The following is a 25,219-nucleotide window of genomic DNA, read 5'->3' as shown; positions in this document are numbered from 1 at the left end:
GAAAGTAACAAATTTGTACAACTATGTGCATTTTGTGGAAAATACAGTGTGGTTGTTTCTGCTGTGCACAGAATGTATAAAACTTTTGCAAATACTGGTTTTATCAAAATTGGATCCTTCCCTTCATGAAGGAAACTTCAAGATCTGATTTGCTTTTAATATGTTTAGAATGGGCTTAATCCAGATTCCCATTGGTTTAAACAGACTTTGGATCAGACTCAAAATAAATGCATGGGTATGGAAGGGTGAGGAGGGATCAAGAAAAACATCTGTTTGCTAACATCATCGAGCTGAAAAATTGCCATTGGGTTTGGGCTGTATCCTCTGCACTCTGGTTATTAGTGCCTTTCTGTCATAGCATCAGTTAAACCCCAAACTCCAAACTCAAGAAAAACAATTTGCAAGAATTAAAAGGTTCAGATTTTTTTTCTTTGTTTTGGGATAATGTAATTTCCATAAGGAAAAGACTATTGACTTGTAAACAGAGAAGGCTATGCTGTAAGTTTCAGAAATAGAATATAAATAGAGGCAGTCATTTACAATACAAATATAGAACAAACTCATTAGAAAAAAAGACTGGAAAATAAATAGCAGTTCTAGAGAGATGCTCGATATCATGAAGGACAAGAGTGAATGTTATGTACACTGTACAGAAGTTTTAACTGTTTAATAGTATTAAGTTCTGTAATAAAGTACGTTGGTATGAAACACATCATAGTCATACATGCCATTTTTAAGAAATGAATTGTGGTTTTTTAGTAGTTACAAAAACTAGTCTGCTGTACCTTCTGAGATGGTATATAATTGCATAAGTTTCTTCTAACTCTTTCCTCAGATTTCCATTTATTCCTTGGCAGAAAGGCAGGTAAGGGGAAAAATTAATTTTTCCCCATATTGAAAATGTTGACTTTTTGTCACAGTTCATATTATGTGTCAGTTAGGACATCTGTGGTACAGAAGCACGTAACTGTACGTGAGACCTCCTAGCTCTGCCAAGTGCTGGTGCATTGCTCTAAGTCATGGGTACCTGTGTTAGGATAAGTGGTCTTGAATGAATGCAAGACTTGAGTCTGGGAGCATCATGCATTGGAAAAGAACATCCTTAAGGTTAGTGGCACACAGAATTTATGTTGTGTCTGTTGATCGTGCTTCTCGGTTTGTCTTCTTTTTATATGCTGTTTTCTGTTCTGCCTGGACTTCTCCTGCAACTTGTTTAAGCATGGGTTCATCCAGTCTTTCTGAGAGGGTCAAGCTGGAAGTGTAAGTCCTCAGCATGATAAGTCAATGTAAAAAAAGAGTACTTCCAAAGGACTATTTAGATCTAGATAGGCAAAACTGATCTCCAGAGGTATCTGTCTCTGACCCTGTTGGCCAGTACATCCTAAAGTTAGGTGGGATAAATCAGAGTGATACATCTCCGGCTCCATTTCCCAACAGTAAAATAGACAGTACTACTACCTTATGTTAAGGGGATGCGAGAAGCGTGAAATTACTGCATTTCTACAGAAAAGAGCCATGAGAATATGTAAGTGTTAGAGATAACTGTTAGAAGTGTTCTAGGCATGATTTAAAAGTATTTTTCTTCTAAGTCTTGTGCTGCTTAACTGTTGTACCTGTCCTTATATCTATGAAGACAGAAAAGAGTAATTCTCGTAACACGAAGAAAGAAGTTCTTAACATATTTCTAAAACAATCTGGGATCACAGGGGAGAGACCAAGCATGAAAAACATCAGTCTCTAAGGGGGAGAATTTCACATTAATAGTTTGTTACTGAAACTGCTTTGTAGCCCTAGCTACAGCCTGCTAAATGCTGACATACAAAAAATGTCTCCAAAGAATCTGTTGAATGCCTAAGTCTTTGCTGGAGTAAAATAAAGAAATACAGACCTCATTTATCAGGGCCTACAATCTTTTCCTGCTTGTATCTACTTGATCTGAAGGTCATTTAAAATGTATTAGAGGTTTAAGATTGGAATGCGAGGCTAATTTGAAACCTGGCTCTAAGTTGACCGATTGTGTTAATATTCTTCATACTGGTTAAACTAAAGCTTAGTGTCTGTGTGACAGGACAGCATTAGCTAGGGATCCAAAATGGTGTGGCATTGCCTGGTGAAATAGCTGTTTCTTTTCACAGATAATGCTGTATAATTCCACTTAAATTTAATGGCCCCATGGCTCTTAAAGTAATGAACACCTAGGGCAGAGGCTGGGTGAGCAAATACAAAGAGCTGGCGAAAACTCAGTGCTCGCAGATTGGAAACGTCATGGTTTGGATTTGGACTGAATGTGGAGAACTCTCCAGCACTCCCCCGGCCCCTTCCAATGTTTTCTCTGACATATTTGGCCCCTGACCAATTTTTCCAACTGCTCCCAAGTCCTTTCTAATGGTCTCCTAACCCAGTTGGATGTTCCCTCGGCTCCTTTATGCCCTTTCCATTGGCACAGGTATGAAGTTCTGCTGCTTCAGGGATAATGCTGAAGATAAATGTGCTTTCATCCTTCTTCCTCTCAAAGGGGGTCATTCCCAGTATTTTACAGTAGCTGAATTCTGTTAATGTCATTTGAGGTGTTCCAAATTGATTCTGAATGTGGCCACAGGGAGCAGGCGGGCTTTGCATTTGAGTGGGAATGGTCCCCTTTCACGCCATACTAGGGGCACTGTGTTGGTACTTCTGCTGAAATTAATTATTTTAGCAAGATAAGTAGGGATGAAACAGTTAAAATGAAAGGCAGATGGAGAGAGACCAACTTCCGCCCAGTAAAAGGACGACGACGGGGTTGCATTGGGCCTAGTGTGGCCCAGTGCGAAGCTGCAGAGGAAATGGTCCTTGTTCGGAGAGGCACCCAGGCCCACCCCACCGGGAGGGTGATCATGCTGGGAGACCAGAGGGCTTTTTTAGACAGCACTTGAAGTAACATGCCCAGATCTGTTTTGTGTTATTCCTGTTTTGCTAGGCAACCTCCTGACTTTTGCTGGGTTTTTTGTTTTGTTTTGTTTGTTTTTCCTTTTTTTCTCTCACTCTGTTTTTGTGTCATTGTCCAGGCCTGATTTTGTCTTTGGAATACGGGGTGTTAAAGTACCCCTGAGCATGTTAAAGCTGTTCAATGCAACACGCATGCCCCAGATCACAAAAGGTGCAAAACCAGTTTTGCATCTGCCTCTGCTATGTCTCTGGTCTTCTGACTAAAATATTAATCAGCATCCCTCTGTCACTAGAATAGAACTGCCTTGATCTTTAGCGTATTTGTCCTGGCAGCACGCCTTTCAGGTAGGAGTGTGCTGTTGTCCCTTCTGTAGATCCTGTGGCCATGTTTATCTTTCTCATTTGTAAGAACAAATTCAGGTACCTACAATATTCAGGAAATAAAAAGTCCCGTCCTTATTCATGATAAGAAGGATATTAAACAGTGACTCTATGGCTGATCTTGATGCAGTGTCATAGTCCTTGCTCCCATATACAGTCTTATAAAGTCTCTTTATGATAGGCAATTAGGTCCTATTTGAACACTGTAAGCCATTCGCAGAGATAATTAAATGTAATTTTGAGGTCAGTGTAAGTTGATGCAACCTCTGATAAATATGATGTTATCTGGTACAATGATATTTAATCCTGTGGTTTGGGTGAAGACAGAGCAGCTGTGAGGGGGAGTAAGCGGTATGAACATATCTGCCAACAGCCCTGCCTCAAATGAACAGTCTTCCCAGCTTGTGGTATCCTCTACAGATGTTTCCATATGTCTTGCATAATAATTTCTTTTTTGAAATAGAGAGTGTAATTATTTTTATACAGTAATGTTAAAAAAAAAAAAGCTCTAGCTTTGAAAAAGGATTTAGTGATGCAGATTGGAAACTCACTTTCAATTTTTATATTTTACTGTTGGGCAGTAACACTGCATGACAGACTAGGAGTATTTCACAAACAGCACTTGAAGTTTGATCTTTCTTTTCTGGTAGTAAATAGCTGTATAACATTGATGACCAAGGTGAACTGCCTCTCTGTAATATTGGATTCCTGAAATATCTTGAAGAAGGTAAAGATGTTTTACATATGTCTTCTATGGATGTCAGCTCTGCTTCCTCTTGAATTTTCATTGGAAAGGAAAAGAATATTCAGACAATAGGTTTGCTTCTGCAGGAAGGATTGTTAATTCAATTTAGAATACATTATTAGAGGAGATAAGTAAAGCTAGTCTATATTTCAAAAAAATTTACAATTAGGATTCAAGCCAGACTAGGAAAAAAATATTCTTGCTTCATGCTTTAGAAATGTATTCTCTTGGCATGTTCACTGATGTGGTTTTAAGAGCTTATTAAATGCTATGTTAAATATTTAAACCTAAAAATACTCTGCTTGTGTAGAAAAAGGCAATAGCAGAAAACTGGAGATTTTTGTGTCAGAGATGACATTGTTTTGGGCTCTTTGAAAAAGAACAGGAAGTTTAATTGAACAAGTAGTTAAAATGTTAGACACTGTTTCCCAAGCTGCAGATTCAATCTAGAATTTTGGATCCTTTAATCCTGTGGCCTTCAAACTGAGTTCCTGTTTGCTTGAGCGAGCTCTGCATCTGCAGCTTGCCCAGAAATCTCAGAGCTGCATCTAATAATTATAGAAATGAGAAGCAACATGAATATGTTAGAGTAGCAGCAGTTCACAAATTGGTTGACCAATTTTACGTATGCTTTTATTTTTGAGGACTGCCCATTAAAAGTTACAAACACAATAGTCTCTATTGTTGTGCTGATGGGTCAGCCAGTACCACCTAGAAGCCTGAGCTTATCCAAGCAGCCAACTGCTAAACACTGGAGTAACAACAGACCAGCTGCCTGAGTTGCAAACTACTGAAGGCTGGAAAATATATTTGGGAAGCATCTTTATTTATATGCTTCCTCCATTCTTATACTTTTGTATTTTTTGTTTGCCACTGTTCCAGATGGATCTGTGGTATGAAACAGTATGGCTACTGAATCAGCCATATGGCTATCTATCTCTCTGTTAAATACAATTGAAATCAGTCAGTGGATTTAGAATTATAAGGTAGGGATGAGCAGCCAAAACTATATATATACAGTGTACATGCAGTACCATCACATAAACATAATTTTCTTAAGAGCTTGCACTGAAAATCTGACATCAGTTGATGATGTGAAGACTTCTCTCTTTCTGAACTTGGACTGTAGGCTCCTGAAGGCAGTAGGTGTTCTTTTTGTTCTGTGTTTGTAGAGTGCTAACAGAATATAATCCTGTTCTGTGCTATATAGTGGATTAAATATATTGGATATCTTAAAGTTACTCTTCTGTATAAATGTTTGCAGGGTCAGTGTGTATAGTACTATATTTAAAGTAGTTTTGAATCAGGAAGCAATCACTTTCAAGACTATGCACTTATTCAGCTCTTGTAGATAGAAATACCTCTTAGAGAATAGGAATTGAGCCATTACTGTGTCTTGCCTTGAATTATGAATAAATCCACTGTACAGAATTATTACTAATGCTTAAGACAAGTGTACTGGTCCAGTCAGTGACTTCAGACACGGTAAGTTCTCTCTTCTCCCAATACAATTTAGTTGGAAGAACTATAAATCTAATTCTTTAAGTCTTTCATGTTAAGTCAGGGATTGGTTTTATGAACTTTATCACAGAGAGGAGTAGAAGCTTATACAGTGAATTCTTAATAGCTTTAGTAATGGTATAAATGTTGTCTTTTTCACCTTTCATCATAACACTGCAACAGAGTAAACCTAAATGCTCTTTTTTCCATTTACAGTTCTCCCAGCATAATCAAATTATTACGAAGTTGTTAATAGTATTATGGCAGTTGGTCCATATAATAGACTTGTGGTAATATACCTTCATGTTAATAATTTCTTGGTTTTTACTTTTCTCTTAAGAGTCTTTGTTTTAAATAATGAATGTAAAAACTAATGTCGACCTTAGCGTGATGATTGAAGAGCCTGCTGCTGCAAAAGTGGACGTGGCTTGAGGGATTGGAGCAGTAGGTGGTTGCCTATAATTTGTTAAAGGAGTTTTTTGATTATTAGTTGTCAATAAAGTTTTGGAAGTACAGGGGGTGGTGGTGACGAATTAGTAGGCTGTGCCTAGAACACCTTGATCTCCCTGAAATAGTTACAGTTTATAGTGAAATAGTTTAATAGCTGAAAAGGTGAGTTAGGCTGTGTTCTTGAACAAAACAGCAGCTTCCGTTCCAGTCATACAGAGTATTAAGTGCCTGTTCAAGTGACTCTCATAAACACTTCTCTTGATTTCAGTGGGTTCATTCACATGAATTAAATTAAGCAGATGCTAAAAATTTTGCAGAAACTGGAGTCTGTCTAAGCAGTATGTTTTCCTGCTAGCTCTGGCTGCCCAGAAGTATTTATAGTGTGCCCTCACCTTCTAATAAACTTGGGAAAACACAAAAACTTGCAATCATACTTGCAATTATGCGTTTGAAAGTATGAGTCTTTTGCTATTAAATTTCCGAATAGATGCCAAAAAAAATAATTACTTCAAATCACAAATGGCAGGGGTCAAATAAAGCTTAATCCGTAAGAGTCTCCATGTAGATAGAAAAAAAGAGATCTCTGTTAAGAATGGTCCATGAAAGAAAACATCATGGAGGGAGTGGGGCGAGGGGGGGGGGAGGGGGGGGGGATTTTTTTCCATAAGTCAATGTTTATCAAAAAGTGAAGGATCTTAGCAAATCCTTCAAAGAAAAGGGAAAAAACCCAAAGATAAAATATAAACACCAGGGAAAGTGATTGATCTAGAATTTGTTCCTTTTTCCTTTCTCGCCCCTCTTAGCTGACATGGTGATGAAAAGAGAGGATTAAAATGGGCTTCTTTAAAGCCAAAATTTTATTAGGAAATGATTAAAAGCACATTGTATCTCTTAAAGTGAAGTTTTGCTCTTTTTGGTCCAGCCTTGCTACAAAGCATTTTCGGAAGAGAACATGAGAAAAGGAGAGGGGAAAAATGGAGATAATTCTAACTTTAATTATACATGTTATCTTGGAATTTTCCATTTGTTTTCCCTGTCCATCATCCACTAAAAAGCCAGTGCACTTCTGAAGACAGGTCTACATCCAGAAAGGATTTTTGGGTCAGAAACTGCTACAGCTCTTGTGTGGAGAACAGTTTTGAGCTGTAACTACCATAAAAGTAAAAATCCACCCAGGCAGGAACTAAGTTATGGAAGCAGGGGAATGGCATGGGGGAATCAAAATTCTCTCTGTGCACCTTCCCCTCCCCCCAAAAAAAAGGTGGAGGGAGGATGAAAAAGTATAGGTAAAGAAATTTCTGAACCTCAAGGTCTTCCAGCCTAGACAAATTGACCAAAATTATAGTTATTATTTCCACTGAAAACTTACTTACTTCCAATGCACATTGCATATAATTTTTGGAATCCTAAGGGATTTATCTTCCATACCGTGTCCCATATGGAGAAATACTGGCCACCTTTGGCTTTATGGAGAGGTCAAGGGCTTTAGTAAAGAAGCAGGTAATAGAGCACTGATTTTGTGACAAAAGCTGGAGGTTTTCATTTCCTTTCTCCCTTTTTTATTTTAAATCTGTATGGTGTGACATGGTTGGTGTATGCCTGTCATGTAGTATCCAAATAAAACAATTTTTTGGAAAGAAAAGGGTGAAAATATTGTCTCCTGAATTCTACGCAGGGAACCTGGCAGGGAATTGGAGATACGATGCTCTGTTTATTCTAATGTTCCTGAAGGGAGGTGAAACTGCAGTGGTCTGCCATCTTGCTGCAAAAGGCAGAAGGCACTGGGATCAGAACAAGCAGTAGAAAGGTAATCAGAAAGCTGTGAGGTACAGTAAGGACTGCTCTTAAGAGAAGTCTGTGATGCTCAAATACTGAGCAAGGGAATCTGTACTAGACATCTATGTCTCTATTTTGGACCAAAATATGTATGTATTTTTACTTGTATTTACTTGAAACCTCCAAACAACCAAAATTCTGTGAAGAAGGAATGCCTAGGGACTTTTGTTTCAGGGCAATGAAAGCAGAAGGGATAAATTTCTTAGGTATATTTGTCCAGAAGCACCATCAGGTGTTCATAGATCCCTAGCACACAACAGAGAATTACTGTTGCCACCTCCATTGACATACACTGGGGACTAACTCAAAGAACCGTGGCTGAATTGAAGATGAAATGGTTTAAAAAGGGTTTCACAAGTCTCCTCATAAAACAGGAGACTGGATGGACTAGGAGAATCTCTAGGTAACCCTATAAATCCATCTTTAAATAAAGAATCTGGTAAATCCAATTCTTCTCCATTGCCTGCATTTATTTTAGTTATAAAATAATAACACAAAAAAGCTAAATTTATTTTAGCTATCCATGACTGATGGTAGTAGTATGAGCTGGTTAAGAATCATATCCTTGATCATTGCTTAGTTGCTGTTGTGCTTCAAGCCTCTCCCCATCTACAGGCCACCCAGGCGCTTTCCCTAGGACAGCTGTGTGTATGAACCATTGGCTTCGATCCAACCTGTAAAATGCTTGTAATTATGAAGTCCCATTGAAATGAAATCAGTAAAACAGGTCTCTGCTCTTAGAAATGATGCACAGAATCCAGAGATACTGAAGACCTTTATGTTTTTATTGTGAAATGATTCCTCTTGTTCTTTGCATCTGTTTGTTAATTGAGGAAAAACACCGTTATGGTTAGTAGGATCACTATTTAGCCTGAAAAGATGCCCACAATCCACAAGACAATGCTGCAAAATCTGTTAAATAGCTGACCTACATTTTTCGGATATTGGGACGAAATCCACTGGCATAGTTGAAACACCAGTCAGCACCCTGGCAGCCTCCTACTTCTTAAGTTGCAACAGAACTCTCCTAACAGTGTTTAAGAATTCAAAGATAGCTCATTATGGCTTTGTTTTTCTTACTAAGTCATTCTCCCTGCTTCTGAAATGCAAAATAAGGTCTTTTAATTTTTAAATGCATTTACCAGTCAGATTGGAAAATACTGACCTCTGTTTTTCAGAGCTGTGACTCAGATTAAGGCACCAATCCTGCAGCGTAAATAAGCCATTTTACTGCTTATGGCTGCTCCCCAATGCAGTTTGCAATTACCTGAAAGCCATTCATTTGAAGTGTGTGGAACAACAGTAGCTTTCTGATTTGGCGTGTGCATCCCCTAGATGAACTACAGCTAGCAAGCAGTACAGTGAGCCTACCCCTTGTTCCTGAAAGTCTTTAACACTTAGGACAGGTGCTGAGTTACAGAAATGGCTTATCTGAAAGGTGCTTTGTTGATGCTTCCATAGAGGTTAACTTCCAAAGCAGGTGGATTGAAGGTAACCCAATAGGAACTTCTGTGTATGATAGTAACCAGTTTAATTCAGGAATGAAATATTGGGCTTACCCTGTGGCAAGGTGGCTCCAACATACATTGCTGAAAATCATCTGAATTTTAAAAGTTACAGCTTTAGGATGCACAGGGATGAAAAAAAGTTGGCTAAGTTCAGGATTCAGTCTCTGGTTCTGCGTGAATGTAAGGAAACAAAGTGTAATCTCTTATATCTTTTGATACTTTCTTTTTTATTTTCATGCACCAAGTATGCATTCTTGTATGTCTTAAAAAAACCTCCCAGGTTGATTTTTGTGGCCTAAGAGGAATTTCAATTGCTCAGAAAAGCACAGTCTGAAACTTTTTCCTTAATAATTGGAGCCAATAGATGCTCCCAGTAGTGAAGTTTCTTTCTTTTTCTCCTTAATTGCAAGCACCAGCAGAAAGCTGTAGTTAAGACACTGACAATAGAAAAAATAGCTGACCTGATGGAGTGTGCTTGGGCTGTAGCCAGGAATCTCATCAGTAGATACTCTCTCCTTTGGGAAATGGTTCTTCCTCTTGGCTTTGTAAGTCTTCGTAGTAACCTATTTAAAAGTAAAAGTTTGTTTTTGTTTTTTTTTTTTCTTGCTTGCTTTATTTTAAGCCAAACCTTTATTTTTAAAAATCATCAAATTCCAGCAAAGTGATCTGGTAGATTGTGACTCTTTGGAGAATAGGAGAGAATAATACTATTTGTGAGTTATGGATTGCTTCTGCTTTTAATTATATCAATATACATCCAGGAATACATGTTGTGAATTTATTAGGTTTAGATAACCCTGAATGAGACTGGTATTATAGCTCAGTTCTGTAAAACATTGTGTTATTTCCAAAGCGCCATGTACCTAACACCCATGGTCTGGAATTCTGTTCTCTCACAAGCTCCAGTGTACAGAGCAGCATAAATATATCATCAGCATATTAATTACCTGAATAATCAAAGTGAATGCCTACAGTTGCTGTTTGCTGGAGATTTCATCTGGTGGTCAGGAGCAGAGGAAGTGCCAGCTCAGTAACAGCATGCCTCAAACTGTTGGAGACCGATGTTGACCCCGCATTAAAGAAAGCCAACAGCTGTGCAAGGAAGGAACCAGAGGTTCTTCTTGTTCTACCTCTATGGGGTTGCTATGGGAACGTGGGTGTAAGAACCACTACTATGGACTGGCAGCAAGCGAAGGAAATCTGGTTTAAATGATCTGAACTTAAACCATAGCACTCAGCTTGATACACCAGTCATGGACTAGTGCTTTATGTTGTTTGACCAGTGAATTTGTCGGATGTTGAGTGAATGGAAAGTGTTTCTTGCTGACTCTTCTCATAGGCTGAGATGTTTTGTGGATGAAATTTTTTTCTGTATTTTGTTGGCTGTTGGTGATGTAGATGAGTAATTTACAGAGCACAGAGCTGGTTCTTGAGGGAAGAAAAGATGATACTTCTAGGAACGAAAAATGACAGACATGGAAGTTACATTCCTGATCTTGCAGGGAAGACCAAAGCTCATTTTCTGCCTGAATTTGTTATCCAGATAATCAGTTAATTACCATTGTTTAACACTTTGGATTTTTTTCTGTAGATGTCCAAGAGAGTTGCCTCCCAAATTTAAACTAGCAACCAGATTGGTTCTTCCTGCTGAGAAAGTCATACAAATTGCTTGGGGGCTGTCATGTGGTGGGGGGATTTATGTGACTATTCCAACTCCACTGCTCATGTGAAACGGACAATCTTTCACAAAGTCACCAGGTTTGCAGAAAACTTCGAGTGCTGAAATCACTCTCCTCAGAAAGAGGAGGGAAAAAACCCAGTCTGAAAGCAAAACTGGTAAGCGGTTAAAATAAAGTGAAATACAATTCAGATTTTCAGGAGCCTCACTTTTGCATTTACCAGAATAATGCTGCTCATGATCTACTTGTGTTTCCTATATCAGTTTACATGTATAAATGTATTTATTCTTGTTTTCATTTTAGGTGATCCTGATCCTTACCAAGTATTATCATACTGACATGGGGAAAGTGCTGGAGAGCTCTTTGTGGAGGTAATGTCTCTGCTTTTTCGATGACCACCTCCCCCACCCCATTCTTAGAACAGATCTGTCTCTTTTCCTTGTCCAAACTGCTGCTGAGTTGAGTTGGTAGCTGATTGTTGCTAATATAGCAAGATTATCCAGATTGTCATCAACTTTTACTCCTTCTCTTCCTTAAATGCCGTTCCTGCAGTTCAGTAACAAAGAGTTTGAAATTAGTTTTAACAGTAGAGACAATGATAGAGAGTATAAGATACTTTCCGTAATGCCACTTTGAAAGGTGCCATTCTTTTCTTAGTATTTTTGCATCAAAGTTACTTAAAAACTTTGAAATACTTACCGTGTTGGGATGTGTCTGTTGGGAGTTCTTGCTGCTATTGAGTACTATATTGAGGTTAGTAAATAATCCTGATTTGGAAGCAGTCACGATTGTCTGGATGAAATGTAACACCAGTGCAGGTTATATTGTGTTTTATGACAACTGGGAATATGTAGTAATCCCAATAAATTTTAAATTGATTCTCGTTCCCTTAACATTTGTGAATTAAGATATCAGTATGCTTGTTGCCTGGTGTGCACAAATTGCACACTCAGGTATATGTCAGCACAAAACCAGGGCTAGGGTAAGCCTATGTTATACTAGTCATACTGGTTATCTTCTCATGTGTTAATTTGGTTTTGCTAAGTGGGATTTTTGAGCGCTAATTTTCTGTGTATCTATACAAATCTTCCACCACAAATTTTTGCTAGACCCAATATGTACACTTCAGAAGTGAAAGTATTTCACTGGTATCAATAAATATAATATTGCTCCAATGTTTGCTATGCTAGTTTTGCTGGGTTATCTGTAGCAGTAAAAATATTCTTGAAATATTCTGCTGGGATATCTAAATAATTGTTATATATGACAGGAGACTTCTTTGAGGAGTATTACGTGAAATTCTTACATAACCCATAAGCTTCAGGTCTAGAAACAAATGGGTTATCTAATACCTTGTGGCTTAGGCACCTGTAAACTTCATACTGTCCCGAGAGCTTGTATGGGGACTCGAACTTCATCTGTGTGTGTAAGGAGCTTTACAGAAAGAATCCAAGAAAAGGAGTGGGCAAGGGAATAGGGAATGAGAAAAGCCTGTGACCAGGACGTGCTGCACAACCGCTTTGTCACTTGTTTTGAAGGAGGCTGCATTGTTTTAACCTTGTGGGATTTCTCATAATGACAGCGTATCTTTGCAATACCTTGTTTTCATACTAGTGGCTGAGTAGTCCAGTCTGGCCAGGGGCAGTGGTCCATGCAGCACAAGGGTATTTTGAAGTAAAAAAGAAACTTTTAGTCATAAAAAGGGTGTGTTCAGGAAAGAGAGTAAGATCAAATGGAGACTGCTTAGTATTGGCTCAGGATTGGCATTTTTAGGGCTGTGATGGTTCATTTGTAATTATCCTTTAAACCTTTAAGATGCGAAATTAACTGCACATTTGTTTCTGTTTTAATTTTTGTCCAACATCTTGTGCAAAGACGACAACCAAATGGCAATTTGGATACTCCCATAATGGCGTAAGCACACATTGCTTTCCTGTTATATGCCCCTGGCCTATACAACATGTGCAATATGTTTCAAGTTTTGCTATCCACGCTTCAGTGTAATCTATCATAGAAGTCTTTTAAACTTATTCAGTTGGACTCTTCAAAATAAACTCTCTGCTCTTTCAAAATAAACATAAAACAGGCTTCAGATAATCTTGCTTTCTTTTGAGAACATAAACACTTTAAACAAGGTCATTCAGACCTTGCTGACAGCTGGTGTAAAGAAGAACTGGTGTGAACTGCATTCAAATAAAATTGATGCTAGCGTGCTTCATAGGGAAATCGGGCCCTTTTACTTACAACTAATAGATGTACCAGATGCTTTGGTTGTTTATAAAACTAGGATGGAAATGCTGAAAGGAAGCAAGTGCTTAAGATTAGCACTTAGGCCAGGGGTGGTAGCTGATCCATCCCTAGATACGTTCTGCTCTGGGCTCACCTCGTTCCTCTGCCTCCGCCCACTGTGGCGTAAAAGCGGCACATGCGGTTGTCATACTGGGGGAGTTACAAGGTGCCTGGATCTGGAAAAGCACAAATGAGACCAACTGGTGCAAAAAAAATCAAATTTATTTATCTATCAAATTAGATAAAATAAATCAAATTTATTTATCAAATAGTGCCTCTCTCTGTTGAGATGTAGCTCGTTATTTGTACTAAATAAAATAAAAATAAATACTGAACGAAGCTGTCCGTGAAGTCAGGGAACTTTTGTGTTTTTTCTCTGTGTAAAATCGTTGGGTGTAAATTGATGAAGCTCCATGTTTGTTGATGGAGCCAGAGTGTTGTACTCACATTGGCAGCCTGCCCAGAATGCACAGTGTACATATTTTTAAACTTTTTTATTTGATTCTCTTTTGCATTCCTCTCATTTGCATGAGAACACATATACAGTAAAACAGGTGTGAAAAATGGTATAGGGTTTTTTGCCAGCAGACAAAAGCCATTAATCTTTGTGAGGTTTCTCTGCCCTAGTGGGAATGGATCCTGTCCGGTTATTTCCTCAATCAGTCCAATGTTTTTTCTTCTTCCTATCTTGCCCAGCTAGATCATACCAGACACTTGATATTCTCTAAGTCTCTAAGTGCAAATAAACTTGTTTTATAACCTGATCAATCCCCACCATGTAAATTTTTTTATGTTGTTAATCTCCCACTTTTATTTTGCCAATCAGTAAATATTATCCTAGCTTGGCATTTATCAGTTCTTTCTTTTCTTCCTCTAAAACATATTTCCTCTTCATCTCTATCTTTTTCTCCTATTACTCAAAAGAATATTTTTTTTTTTTCCTTCCTTAGTGGAACAGGGATTGAGAAAGGAAGGGTGACTCAGTAGTCCAGTGATGCTTATTTGTTCTTAGCGGTCTTGAAGTTGCAGTCAGACTTTTAAGAGTAATGCAAATGGTGGGGGAAAACACCAGTCGGAGGTACGTGCCTGGCGAGGGCTTTACATGAAGAAGATAGATTTTTTTTTTTTGGAAGTGGATCTAGGTGATGAATTTCTGTGCCTCTGCAGAGCATTGTTAATTTGTGTAGGTAATTTATGCCTGCCCACACAAGTCAGGTTACAGGATTGGGAGGCCTAAATTTTAATTACCTTGGAATTTTTTCATCGTTGAATAAACAGGGAAAATGGTGCTGGATAATGAAAGTCTTAACAACTTTTTACTAGTAGCAGCCATGTCTGGTTACACTGAGGAGGTGGAGGCATAAATCTCAGTGGAAGCATGTAGTTAGAAAACACCAGGGTGTGCTTCTCTAGTCAGCTATTTCTGATACTTTGCTAATTTGTTTATTAAGTAAGTGTTAAGGTTGGGGTAAATTGTATAGTTATTTGACTCAAAATAAGGTAGGGAAATAAACAGAGATGATATTAGCTGCCTCTTGAATATAAATTAAAATAACTTATTGAGAAGGAACAGAGGATTTTTTTCAGGTCTATTTTTAGACTTTCTAAACTGCATTACATATTGAGAATACAGGTTGGTGGTTGTGTTAGGCCGCGTTAGCATAATGAAAAAACTGATACTGTGACTAAAACTTAAAATTCGGGTAATAAAATTATCCCCAGAAATTGTGCATATATTGAAGATACTTTGCATACTAGTTCTGTTCCTGTCAGACTCCATATACATCTTCATCCAGGATGTTTACAGTATGAAGAACCTGAATCAAACAGACCGTTTAGGATAATAGATACTTGAGTATGTGTTTTCATATGCTTTATGGACCAGTTTGTGCATAAATATATAGGTGTACATACTTTACAACCTCAGGTGCAACTTTTGCATACGTTGCATGCCTGCAGCTTTAGGTGTATGTACTTGAAACTTGCAATCAAATGTTTTAATTTTGAATTGGTAGCCACTAAGAAATTAATGATAATACTTATCTGTACACATGATTTAATCCTAATAATGTCTCTTGGAAATATAAATATTTATTGTTATTCCATTTTATGCACGGGACAACTGAGATGGTAAGTGATTGCTGAAGGTTATGCAGTGACTCAGCACTGTGTGGCCATGGAATTGGTTTCCAACCTTGTACTTAGACTGGCTCAGAGTCCTGTTTCTGGTATGCACGCAGGCTTCCCCATCTTAGCTTGATCTAAGCAATGAATAATAGATGCTGCTGATGATTGCTAATAAAGTTTTGATTGCATAGTATCAAGCTGTAATGATATGGTAGTGCTAAAGCAACTTGCTGTGTAATTGCCATTGTTCCCAATGGCATCACCATGTTGTTACTGCTTCACCACAGCAAAACAAATGGCATTATTTGATGTTAACTGCACGGTTAACTCCTGTTAGCATTGCATGCTGAACCCTAGGTAGGTCTATTTCCAGAGATTTTGGGATAATTTGCCCCATGTTGTCAATAATGAACCATTAAATGAAGAAACAGACTTCCCCACCTGCTTAAATATGGTTGGATATGCTAGCTGAACTTCCTGGGACTCCTTACTCCAGATGGAGCCTGAGGAGGGAGCGAAGTCGCAGCGCTGTGTGAGGAGGTTATGAGTGCAGGACAGCGGCTGGGCAGCTGGAGGTGAGAGCAATTAGGTGAGCCTCATGGACAGCATGAGACTTGGCAAACCTCAAGGAGTCAGGCAAATCCTATCTTTAGCAGCACAGCTGTTTCTGTCTGCATCCACAAAAAGCCACATATTCAGGGCAAGACCTGTTTGTACAAGCCCACTGGCCGTCAGTAGCAATCAATGCACAGTGACTGCATGGTGCTTTGGGCATTTACACAAAGGTGCATGCCTACACTAAGGTTAAAATCCAGGCTACAAAGAGCAGGAGCAGGTAGATGCAGTGAACAACATACCACTCAGGAAAGTAAAATTTCCAGACCCTGTGTGGCTCACAGAGTGCGAGAAAATGAGTATGGGCATTTGTTTCCAAACTTTTTGGACTTGTAGGTGAAACTCATTTCACCTGTGTCCTGAAATTAATTTAAAAAGCAAAACAAAAAAAACCCCAATATAGAGTCTGGTGCCCCAGTAAAATTCTTTCTTGGTGTGAAGTGCTGCTTAATAAGTGAGCAACTATATTCTGCAGCAACTTGCACTTCCAGATGGTCTTATATTGTGGTTCTGCTTTGAAAAGTGACTTTGTAGAAATGGCCCCAAGGGATGGAGTTATTGAGTCTGTGATTTCCATATCAAATTTGCTCTCTTTCCAAGTGAAAACAAAAAAAGAAATGGCTTTCTAATTATTAGCCCAGTGAACTCAGCTTGGGATCCAATGTCTAGCTGTGCTTTCTCTGGCTAATGCATCGTCCTGAATAATGCAGGTTCTGCAATCAAAATAGACTGCCCTCAGTTATACCTGTGCAGCTCTTTTGTCCTCCTGTTATATCCTTATTTACATCTGTTCCACTGTGAAAAGGTTTTAGGCAGTACTGTTGAAAAGGCAGTCCTACAATTAGAACTTTATTTCTCTTATTGAACAACAGATTGTTATGTTCTCTTTGATCATATTTCCATATTCACCTAATAGCATTACAAAGACTTTCATTATCTTTGCTGCAATTTCTGTCTTGCTAATGTTCTACAGTGCATTGTTATGAGTTGAATTGCGCAGGAAAGTCTATTTTAGATTTATTTTGGACATTTAAAATGAGCCATAAAACCACAGTTAGAAAGTGAACATAGTGGATTTGAGCCTATCAGCAATGTTTTATCATGGGTGTCAGGTAAGAAAAATACATAAAGACAAAGGAAATGAAAGGAACATGTCTTGACAAACCTTGGAATGTGCAAGATATTGAGGAGATGATTATTCATGTTTTTAACAGCTGGTGGTACTGATTTAGGGACCTAAAGGGTGCCGATGTTGCAGTGTGCTTCTGTAGTGCGTGCTCTAATGGACACACAACCCACCATAGTCTTTCCTAAGACCAAGACCCATCACATTGGCAATAACCTTACTGTTACCTTGGTGCAGCACTCATCCTGTCACATGCTTTGCCTGTAGCTTTTGGCTATTAAATAAAGGAATGAACTTTGGTCATGGATGTTGGGAACATTCTCTGAGTTGTGACCTGTAGACCCCTCTGAAGGAGATGTGTCTTTTAAATGGCTCTCCAGGGCACGGGACTTAGCTTAAGGAGGTCCTTTTATGTCTGTGTTACCATAATAGCATTTAAAAAATATTTTTACATCTAGTATGTATGTAACTGAAAAAAATAATTCCCCGCAAACAAGTAAAAGCTACCAAAGAAGTCTATCCAAAATTCTTTACTGAATATCTGTTGCACACAGATGAGAGCGCTGTGTCATAACTACTTTTCCAAGTCTTTGACAACTTGGAGCAGCGATGATGATTTCGACTGTTTACACATTTCTACACTAGTTTGTGAATACACAAAGAATATATGAGATATAGATTAAGATCCAGTTGGAAAGCTGTGATTTATATAGTTAAGAAAAGGCTCTTGCCTGCAGTACACTTGGGTTTATTGGAGCTGGTTGCAGCATGGCTGCTGAGCATGTTAAATATATCTTGCAGCATGGGAATTTTGCTACATTACAGGTTGATTTCTTTTTTTCTTTCCCTTTCCCTAACCCTCCTTCTGGAAAAGGAATTAAATCATTGTGAGATGTAACTCATTATGAGCAAGTCAATTTATTAAGAAAGAATAAGCATTTATTTTAAATGGTTTAAGAATCCTGTCCTATTATTTGAGTTACTTGAACCCAAGTCATAGAATTTCTGATTGCTTTAACTGGTACTGGTATCATAAACATTTTTTATAGGCACAGAGCGTGTGGGAATTGTACCACAGGTTCTTGTTTTAAGTAGATTCCTTTTGGCAGGGACTGACGGTAATAGAGTAAGCAATCTTTCCTACCCAAAACCCATCCAGGTCAGTAGCAGCAGGAAGTTCAGGAAAGCCACTTCACTGGCTTTTCCTCAGATCTGTCATGGTATCTTATTGCATAAGCCTGCCTACAAGAAATTATCATCGTTCTTGCTAGCCTCAGCAGACAGGTTTAAGGTGAGGAATAGATAAACAATGTCCTTCTATGCATTAGTTGTCTGTGGGGTTTGTAGTTTTGTGTGTGTGTTGCTTTTCCCCTCCCTCCCAGCATAAAAGAGGGAAGCTTGCGTTGGCACTGCCCATGATCCACTTCTATATGATCAAACCAAGAACTGCAATCTAAGAGCTTTTATTGTGGCATGATTCCTCTGTACTAAATTCATATAAAAACAGTTGAGCCATCAGCTTTTAGCTAATCAGAAGTACTCTGCTGCATTGTCATCCATTAACTCCCACTGTCAGCAGGCCAGCACAGCAGGGAGGTGCTGGGCCCGTAACCGAGGGGCAGATGGAATGACACCATATATATATTAAGCAATGTTTCCTTTGCCACTCTGCAAAATGGAATAAATAAGAAACCACAATCAAAGCAGCTAGTTTCATTGCTCATCACATTTTTATGATGATGAATGAGGTATGAAAACCTGAATAGGATATATTTTTAAAACTGAAAAGGGCGAAGTCATGGCTTAGGGGAGCATATGGTGAGGTAGAAATGACATTGCACTCACCAACTAGTGATGCTGCTGGTTCCACCTTCAGCCTGCTGTGTGACCTTGTTTGAAGAACCTACTGTTCCAGTGCTTTCCTCCACTTGGTCTTTGCCCAAATTGTTCCTTTGGAATGTAAGTAATTTGGGGAACTGATTGTACAAGCGCAGTGGGACCCCCGTCAGTGCTGCGGCTGTACAAAGGAGCTGTAATGTTTAGGAATGTTTAATGTTTGTCTCCTTAAAGTTTTTGGCTTGAGCCATGAAGGACAGAAGACCATCAGAGAGCACTGACACAAGACTCATCTGAAAACACTTGCTCATAGTTTCACTACAAGGCAGCTAATGATGAAGTGCCTTTTCTCAGCTGCTGTTTTGAAAATACTGTTTTGCAACCCCCTGTTGCTTCTCTTAGTGTTGGGCACCTTGTGTCACTGATGTGGTATGTGGCATGCGAGCAGCTTTGCTTGCTTCTGTAGTGTGTGCGGTCTGCTCTTGTGCATCCCCTGCGAACTGACTGCAAATTAATTTGGTTGTTGGGACTGAATGAATGAACAGCTGCATAGTTAATTATGCAGAATGGTATAGAAAAATGTAGTGTTAACGTTTTATACTCTCATTATCTCTGCGGTATGGAATATATTTTTCAGTGTGAAAATAACAAAGGCAATATTTCCCACATAACTTATTTATTAGGAACTCTGTATTGTTAGGCAGCTTTCTCTGCTTTAATTTAGTAGGGATTGGGACAATTAAAAACTCCATACAGGCCAGTTTTTAAAATGTAAATATAATCTTATGTGCTGAAGAATTTGGGGGTGTGGGTAGTTTACAAAAATTAAACCCATTTTACAGTAAGACTTAAATGTCTTGATTATTTTTGGTGTTCTGAAATATGGAAGGTTAGCTGAGAGTTTTTCGTTCTTCTCCTTGCAACCTGTCATTGAACAGATGACTGATAATTAGTCAATTAGTCAATTGAATTTCTGTTCCAGCTACTTTTGGGGAATTTGTTTGTTTGTTTTGTTTTGTTTTGTTTTCATATGATATTTGGTTTTGTCCCTTCCTACTTCTGCTCCCCCTCTTTTTCTCCTTGGCATCATTTCCTCCTATTGCATATAGAGCAGGGATAACAACTTATTTTGCTACAACAAATAGCCATTCTTGAGCTAACTTTCAAAAAAGATATTTCATTTTCTTACCAGTTTTCTCTCCTAGTGGCCTTTTCTTACTAGCTATTACCCTCCCTCTTTCATAGGGCTGAGCTTCTGTCTCTTCCGGGCCTGACTTCTCCAGACCAGACTGGAGAAGTTGCTTTTTGGATGAGGGGTTAAGTGCCTACCAAAAGTTTTTGCATTTTTGCCTTACATGTCAGCTCCAAAGCTGGCTGTTGAAGCTGTTCCAGAGCTGACGTCCTTCTGATGGCAGGGCTTTTCCCCTGTACTTGCTTTGACAGACTGTAGATATTTCCATGACCTGTGAGCACATTTGATGCCAATTTTCTATCATAGGTTCTGAAATTGTAATTTCAGTCTGGGGGTGGGGGGAAATACCTGCTATCACCTATTTGTTGAAAAGCACCTGTCTGTGTTAATTTATTTTTTTCACATCTGATATGTACTTTTTTTGCCAAATGGATATTGTTTTTCTTGAAGAGGGTGCATGCAGTTTGAATTACACCCCTTGATAAAAAGGCATTGCAGTATCAGTGAAATACAGCCACCTCTGGGCAAAAGCCAGGGAAACAAGTAAAGCAGACACGCAGTAAAGTGTGCTTTCTTAATATCAGAAAGACTAACAGTTCAGCTCAAAAGCATCTACATCATTCAACCTTTTGATATCCAGTTTTTCAAGCTTTCCTTTCTGGCAGGAAGAGGATGTATGGTCGTGCTTTCTGTATGATTCAGATGGTTTTCTGTAATGCTGATCTGTCCTTAGGATCATTGGCTGTTCTGAAGCCTTCAACATAAAATGGTAACACATGGGAGAGAAAATGATTTTAAATTTTACTCTCTTCCAAGAATTTGGAGACTTATCACTGCTTTATCTTAATTCTTACCATATGCTGTCCAGGCCTTAATTTTGTAATGTCTCTTTGGGATAGAATTTAAAAATAAAGTTGTGCTCTTCTGAAGTACAGTGGCTGGAGTTTGAGATTTCTCTCCCTTTACCCTACCCGTAGACAGTGTTGGTACTAAATACTGGACTCTCAGGTTTCAGTAGTTTTTAATTTGCTTTTTCTTCAGCCTGACACATAAAATTAGAAAAATAGCAATATTTTAGGTTTTAGCCTCATTTAAAAATAATTGGAAGCAAAATATACATGTGATGGAGTTTGGTGTGTGTGATGATTTCAGGTGCATAATACTTAAGCTCCTGGTGCTATTTTGGTGCAATTTTCAGCTTAGCTCAGACTGCTTTGTGCTAATGGGAAGGACACATGAGTAAAATATTATTCCTCTGTGCTGTGAGAGGGCAGCGCTTTCTGGCAAAGGGCAGAAGCCCAGAGTGAAAACTCTCATGCCTCGGCTTTCCATATGACCTCAAGTGAATATATGAATCTGTCGGTGTTCCAGAGTGGAAAGCGTCCAAGAAGTGCATATTTAAATAAAATTAAAGAAGGAAAGAAAGTTAATTATTTAAAGATCAGAAAAGTATGTTACAAATATGCTGCATAAAGCACCATGACCTATAACAGCATTACCTTAATAGGTCACAGTTAGAGGAGACCTTGACTCCTTGCTTAATATACTTCAGGTACAACATCCTTTAACATGCAGTGGCATGTGAAATGCAGGGTTGGATTTCCAAGAACTTCACAGTGGTAATAGGACTTAGCTTTTCAAAACGCATGTTAACATTTGTAGAGTACTTCAATAAGTAAATATGAGTAAATATTTAAGTATCAAATTATATTTGATTTTCATGTTAACTGCAAGTCTTGGTGCTTCCAAATGCTTGAGTTTTTATAAAAAATTTTGAGATTTCATCTTGGGATTTGATACACGTTGATGTTATTATAATAAACATTATTATTTCTTTTTTCTTTACCATGTTTGGCAGGGCTGGGAATAGGACATAAGTTTTCTGATTCCCAGTCGATCACTTACATAACTGCTTTACTGGGAAGTTTTTCCATATTGCATAAATACCGAGAATGATTTTGGTTGCAAAGGAGCTCTGGTCATCATCAAGTACAACCCCTGCTCAAAGCAGGGCTCTCTGCAGAAGTTAATCAGGTCGCTCATGGTCTCATCCTGTCCAGTTCTGAAAATCTTCCAGGCTGGAGATCCCACAGCTTTGCTGGGCAACCTCTGCCCATGCATTGCTGCTCTCATTGTGAGGGGTTAAGTCAGCTGGAATTTCCCACCTTGCAGCTTGTGCTTGCCATCTATTGCCTTTTCACTGTATACCCTGGTCCTATCTTATTTATAACCTCCCTTTAGATACTGGAAGACTGAAATCAGATTCCCCATTAGCCTTGTTTCCCAGACTAACCTACCCCAGCTCCCTCAGCCATTCCTTGTACATCATGTGCTCCACTTCCCTCACCATCTTAGTGACCCTCCTATGGACTCACTCCAGGTTGCTGATCTCTCTCTTCCATGAAGTGACACAAAATTATTTTATCCCGTTTGTAGAAGTGGGTTGATCTGTCCTCTGGGGGTCCCTCTCTGCTGCTGTCCCCACATAAAATAGACTGTGCTTGGGTGAATGGTTTAGAATAGTTACCTTATTTATTTGAATATACAAATAAGTGTGAAAATCACTAAATGCTGACATCATTAACAGGGGAAATTCAGTTCTGTAAAAATTACGTAGACACCCAAGTCACTTCACCTCTTGAAAAAGATAACATTGGTCTTGTTTGCACTGAACCTCTCAGCATAAGAACAGAGGGGATGCCAGCATTAACTTTTTGTCCTCACTTTTGTTATGTAGTATGAATTCTTGATAGGTTTTGATTTAGTTGCTGGTACATTATTTATGACATCTCTTGGCTGCAGCTGCTGTAATCCACGAACCAAAGCCAAGCCTATTGTTTCTAGTCATAGAATTGTAGTTTGTTGTAGAGCAACTCCCAGGTAATTAGGCAGGATGTGCTGTAATTGGTTATAACATGGGCTCTTCTAAATATAGCATTAATCAGACTGAATGACAGATTAAAGTTTGGTGTTTTTTTTTCTTTTGAAGATTTGTCTACCACAGGTAAACATTATTGTGGCCACAAACGTTAGGAAGATTAATTTTGCCAGGAAAGGAAGGAGAATTATGTGTGGTTTTTTCTTTTTTTTTTTTTTTTTTTAATGATCCTTCACTTAGAAGAGAGTTCTTTTAAGTGAGAATATTGAAATGTGCAAAGCAGTGTTTTTGAAGGCAAGAATTCATGTACTAATCCTGGGATGTGGGTAACAGCACAGTCTTATTCAAAGAGTGGACTTCATACAGCAGTTTTTACTGCTATTGTATTTAAGAAGTTTCGGACAATTTGGAGTCATCTTTAGCTTGACCTGTACTTTTGTACATGTATATTCTTGATTGACAGGGTTTCAAGGGTCAAATGCAGACATCTGAAATTGCTGGAGTAAAAACAACTGATTGCTTTAAAAAGTGATTATGAGCTCAGAAGAACTTGTAAGAGGTGCACGTTGGTGGATTTCTTGTCTTTTGGCATCTTCCCATCAAAGCTGCGTTCTTTTGTGGAGTATGTGATGGATACAAGTTAACTGGAAACAATGCAAAGGAAATGGGTTGAGATTCAGCATGAGCTCTGAAAATCAGAATATACAGTAGCCATCCCAAAATCTATGAGAAGCTAATGGATTTGCCTCAATTAGTGCAGCAAACTTGTAAAACAGTCTTTGCCATGAGAACAGTCAGGACTGGGGATGGGAAAAAAAAGGGAGTCAAATGGCATTTGTTCCGTTGAAGGTTGTTCCCTTGAACATGTTATTTTGTCATAGTGTTTTGTTAGGAGAGAAATTAAAGAATGAAGGGCCAAAGCTTTTCGCGTTTATGATTCTGTCCTATTCTGAATCTATATGTTCAGTTTCACTGGCTAATGGGGAATGGTGTTTATGAAGAGGCTCTAGTCTCTTCTCTCGCAGGTGGCAATGCAAAGTGAATTACGGTGTCACACATTACAGAGCAAGTGTTGGGATGACACTGAGGCAGAGCCGCAGACCAGACAGGGGTTATTCCAGTTTTTGTTTTGCTCCACAGAGTGCTGCATATTCAGTATTTATTTTTCCTTTGCACCCTCTCTATAAAATTCCCATGAGAAGTAGCAGCTGTTGTTGCTGCCACGCTCACAGTGAGCTGGATTTCGCCAACAGCAAGTCACAGAGTGTTTTTTCTACCAGAAAACAGTCACTCCAGAAGAAGTGAACTGTGTGGTGTCACCCTTGGGGACAAGCTAACCCGCATGGCCCTCCACCTTCTCTCCTTGAAAACAAAGCATATTTTAGGGCACAAATGCATGTGCCCTACTGAGGGACAAGGCTATTGGTGTAATTGGTGTAAAGAGTGCTAGTGCTTTTGCAAGCAGTGGGGCTGTAATGATTTGCACAGGTTACAAGTCAGGTCCTAAAACTAAACAATAGACTTTAACTGCAGTTTGTACCAATTGTGGATATTTTAAAGCAAACATTTGTGGAGTGCAGTGTTACTTATTATGGAAGTAGTAATCATCTGTTCCCATTCTGTTTTCCCTCTGCTTGCTAGCCTCTGAGGAGGCATTCCTTTAATCACTGGAGTATCTGTTCCACAGATGAAGCCCTGCAGCAGAAAAGGGGTTAAACTTGAGCTCAATAGCAGGAACTTTCTCATCTTGACAGTTTGCACAGCAATTTTTTTTTGCATCACAAAGCATTTTCATCTAGGCAGAAACTGGGTGATCTTACTTGGGGTGGGAGAGTAGGAAGACGGCAGCGTCAATTGTGTACAGGTTAGAGTATTCTGAGTAAAAACTGTAGGCTTGAAAGGCCTCGGGCTTCCTCCATGCATCTGATGATGATTGTGTTGGTTTGGACATTAAAGTGGAGAGAACTGGCGTGTTAGAACGAAGTCTCCTCATCCATTTGTTCTCAGCTCCCTGACCTATTCTTTGCTCTGTCACAAGCAAGGATCTTTGTTGAGTGTCATCCCTTATCATTCATTTTGTCACTTAGTGTAATGGGCAGAAGATTTCGAGGAGGCACACTGGAGGCAAAGTG

The 25,219-nt window shown here is 38.8% G+C and overlaps 1 protein-coding gene across 5 annotated transcripts in view; it reads left to right on the top strand.

Moving 5' to 3' along the window:
- SORCS2 (sortilin related VPS10 domain containing receptor 2) overlaps nt 1–25,219 on the top strand; it is a 590,289-nt gene that overhangs the window by 176,465 nt on the left and 388,605 nt on the right. For all 5 annotated transcript variants that reach the window (XM_030008352.2, XM_041124365.1, XM_041124361.1 and 2 more), the window contains exon 2: nt 11,328–11,395. In XM_030008352.2, the coding sequence (XP_029864212.2) occupies nt 11,328–11,395 (68 nt within the window). The remainder of the gene's footprint in view (nt 1–11,327; nt 11,396–25,219) is intronic.

Source organism: Aquila chrysaetos, chromosome 1 (genome assembly GCF_900496995.4).
Source record: "Aquila chrysaetos chrysaetos chromosome 1, bAquChr1.4, whole genome shotgun sequence".
NCBI classification, from domain to species: Eukaryota; Metazoa; Chordata; class Aves; order Accipitriformes; family Accipitridae; genus Aquila; species Aquila chrysaetos.
The sequence above is the reverse complement of the archived record's forward strand: the minus strand, read 5'-3'. Positions and strand labels throughout refer to the sequence as shown.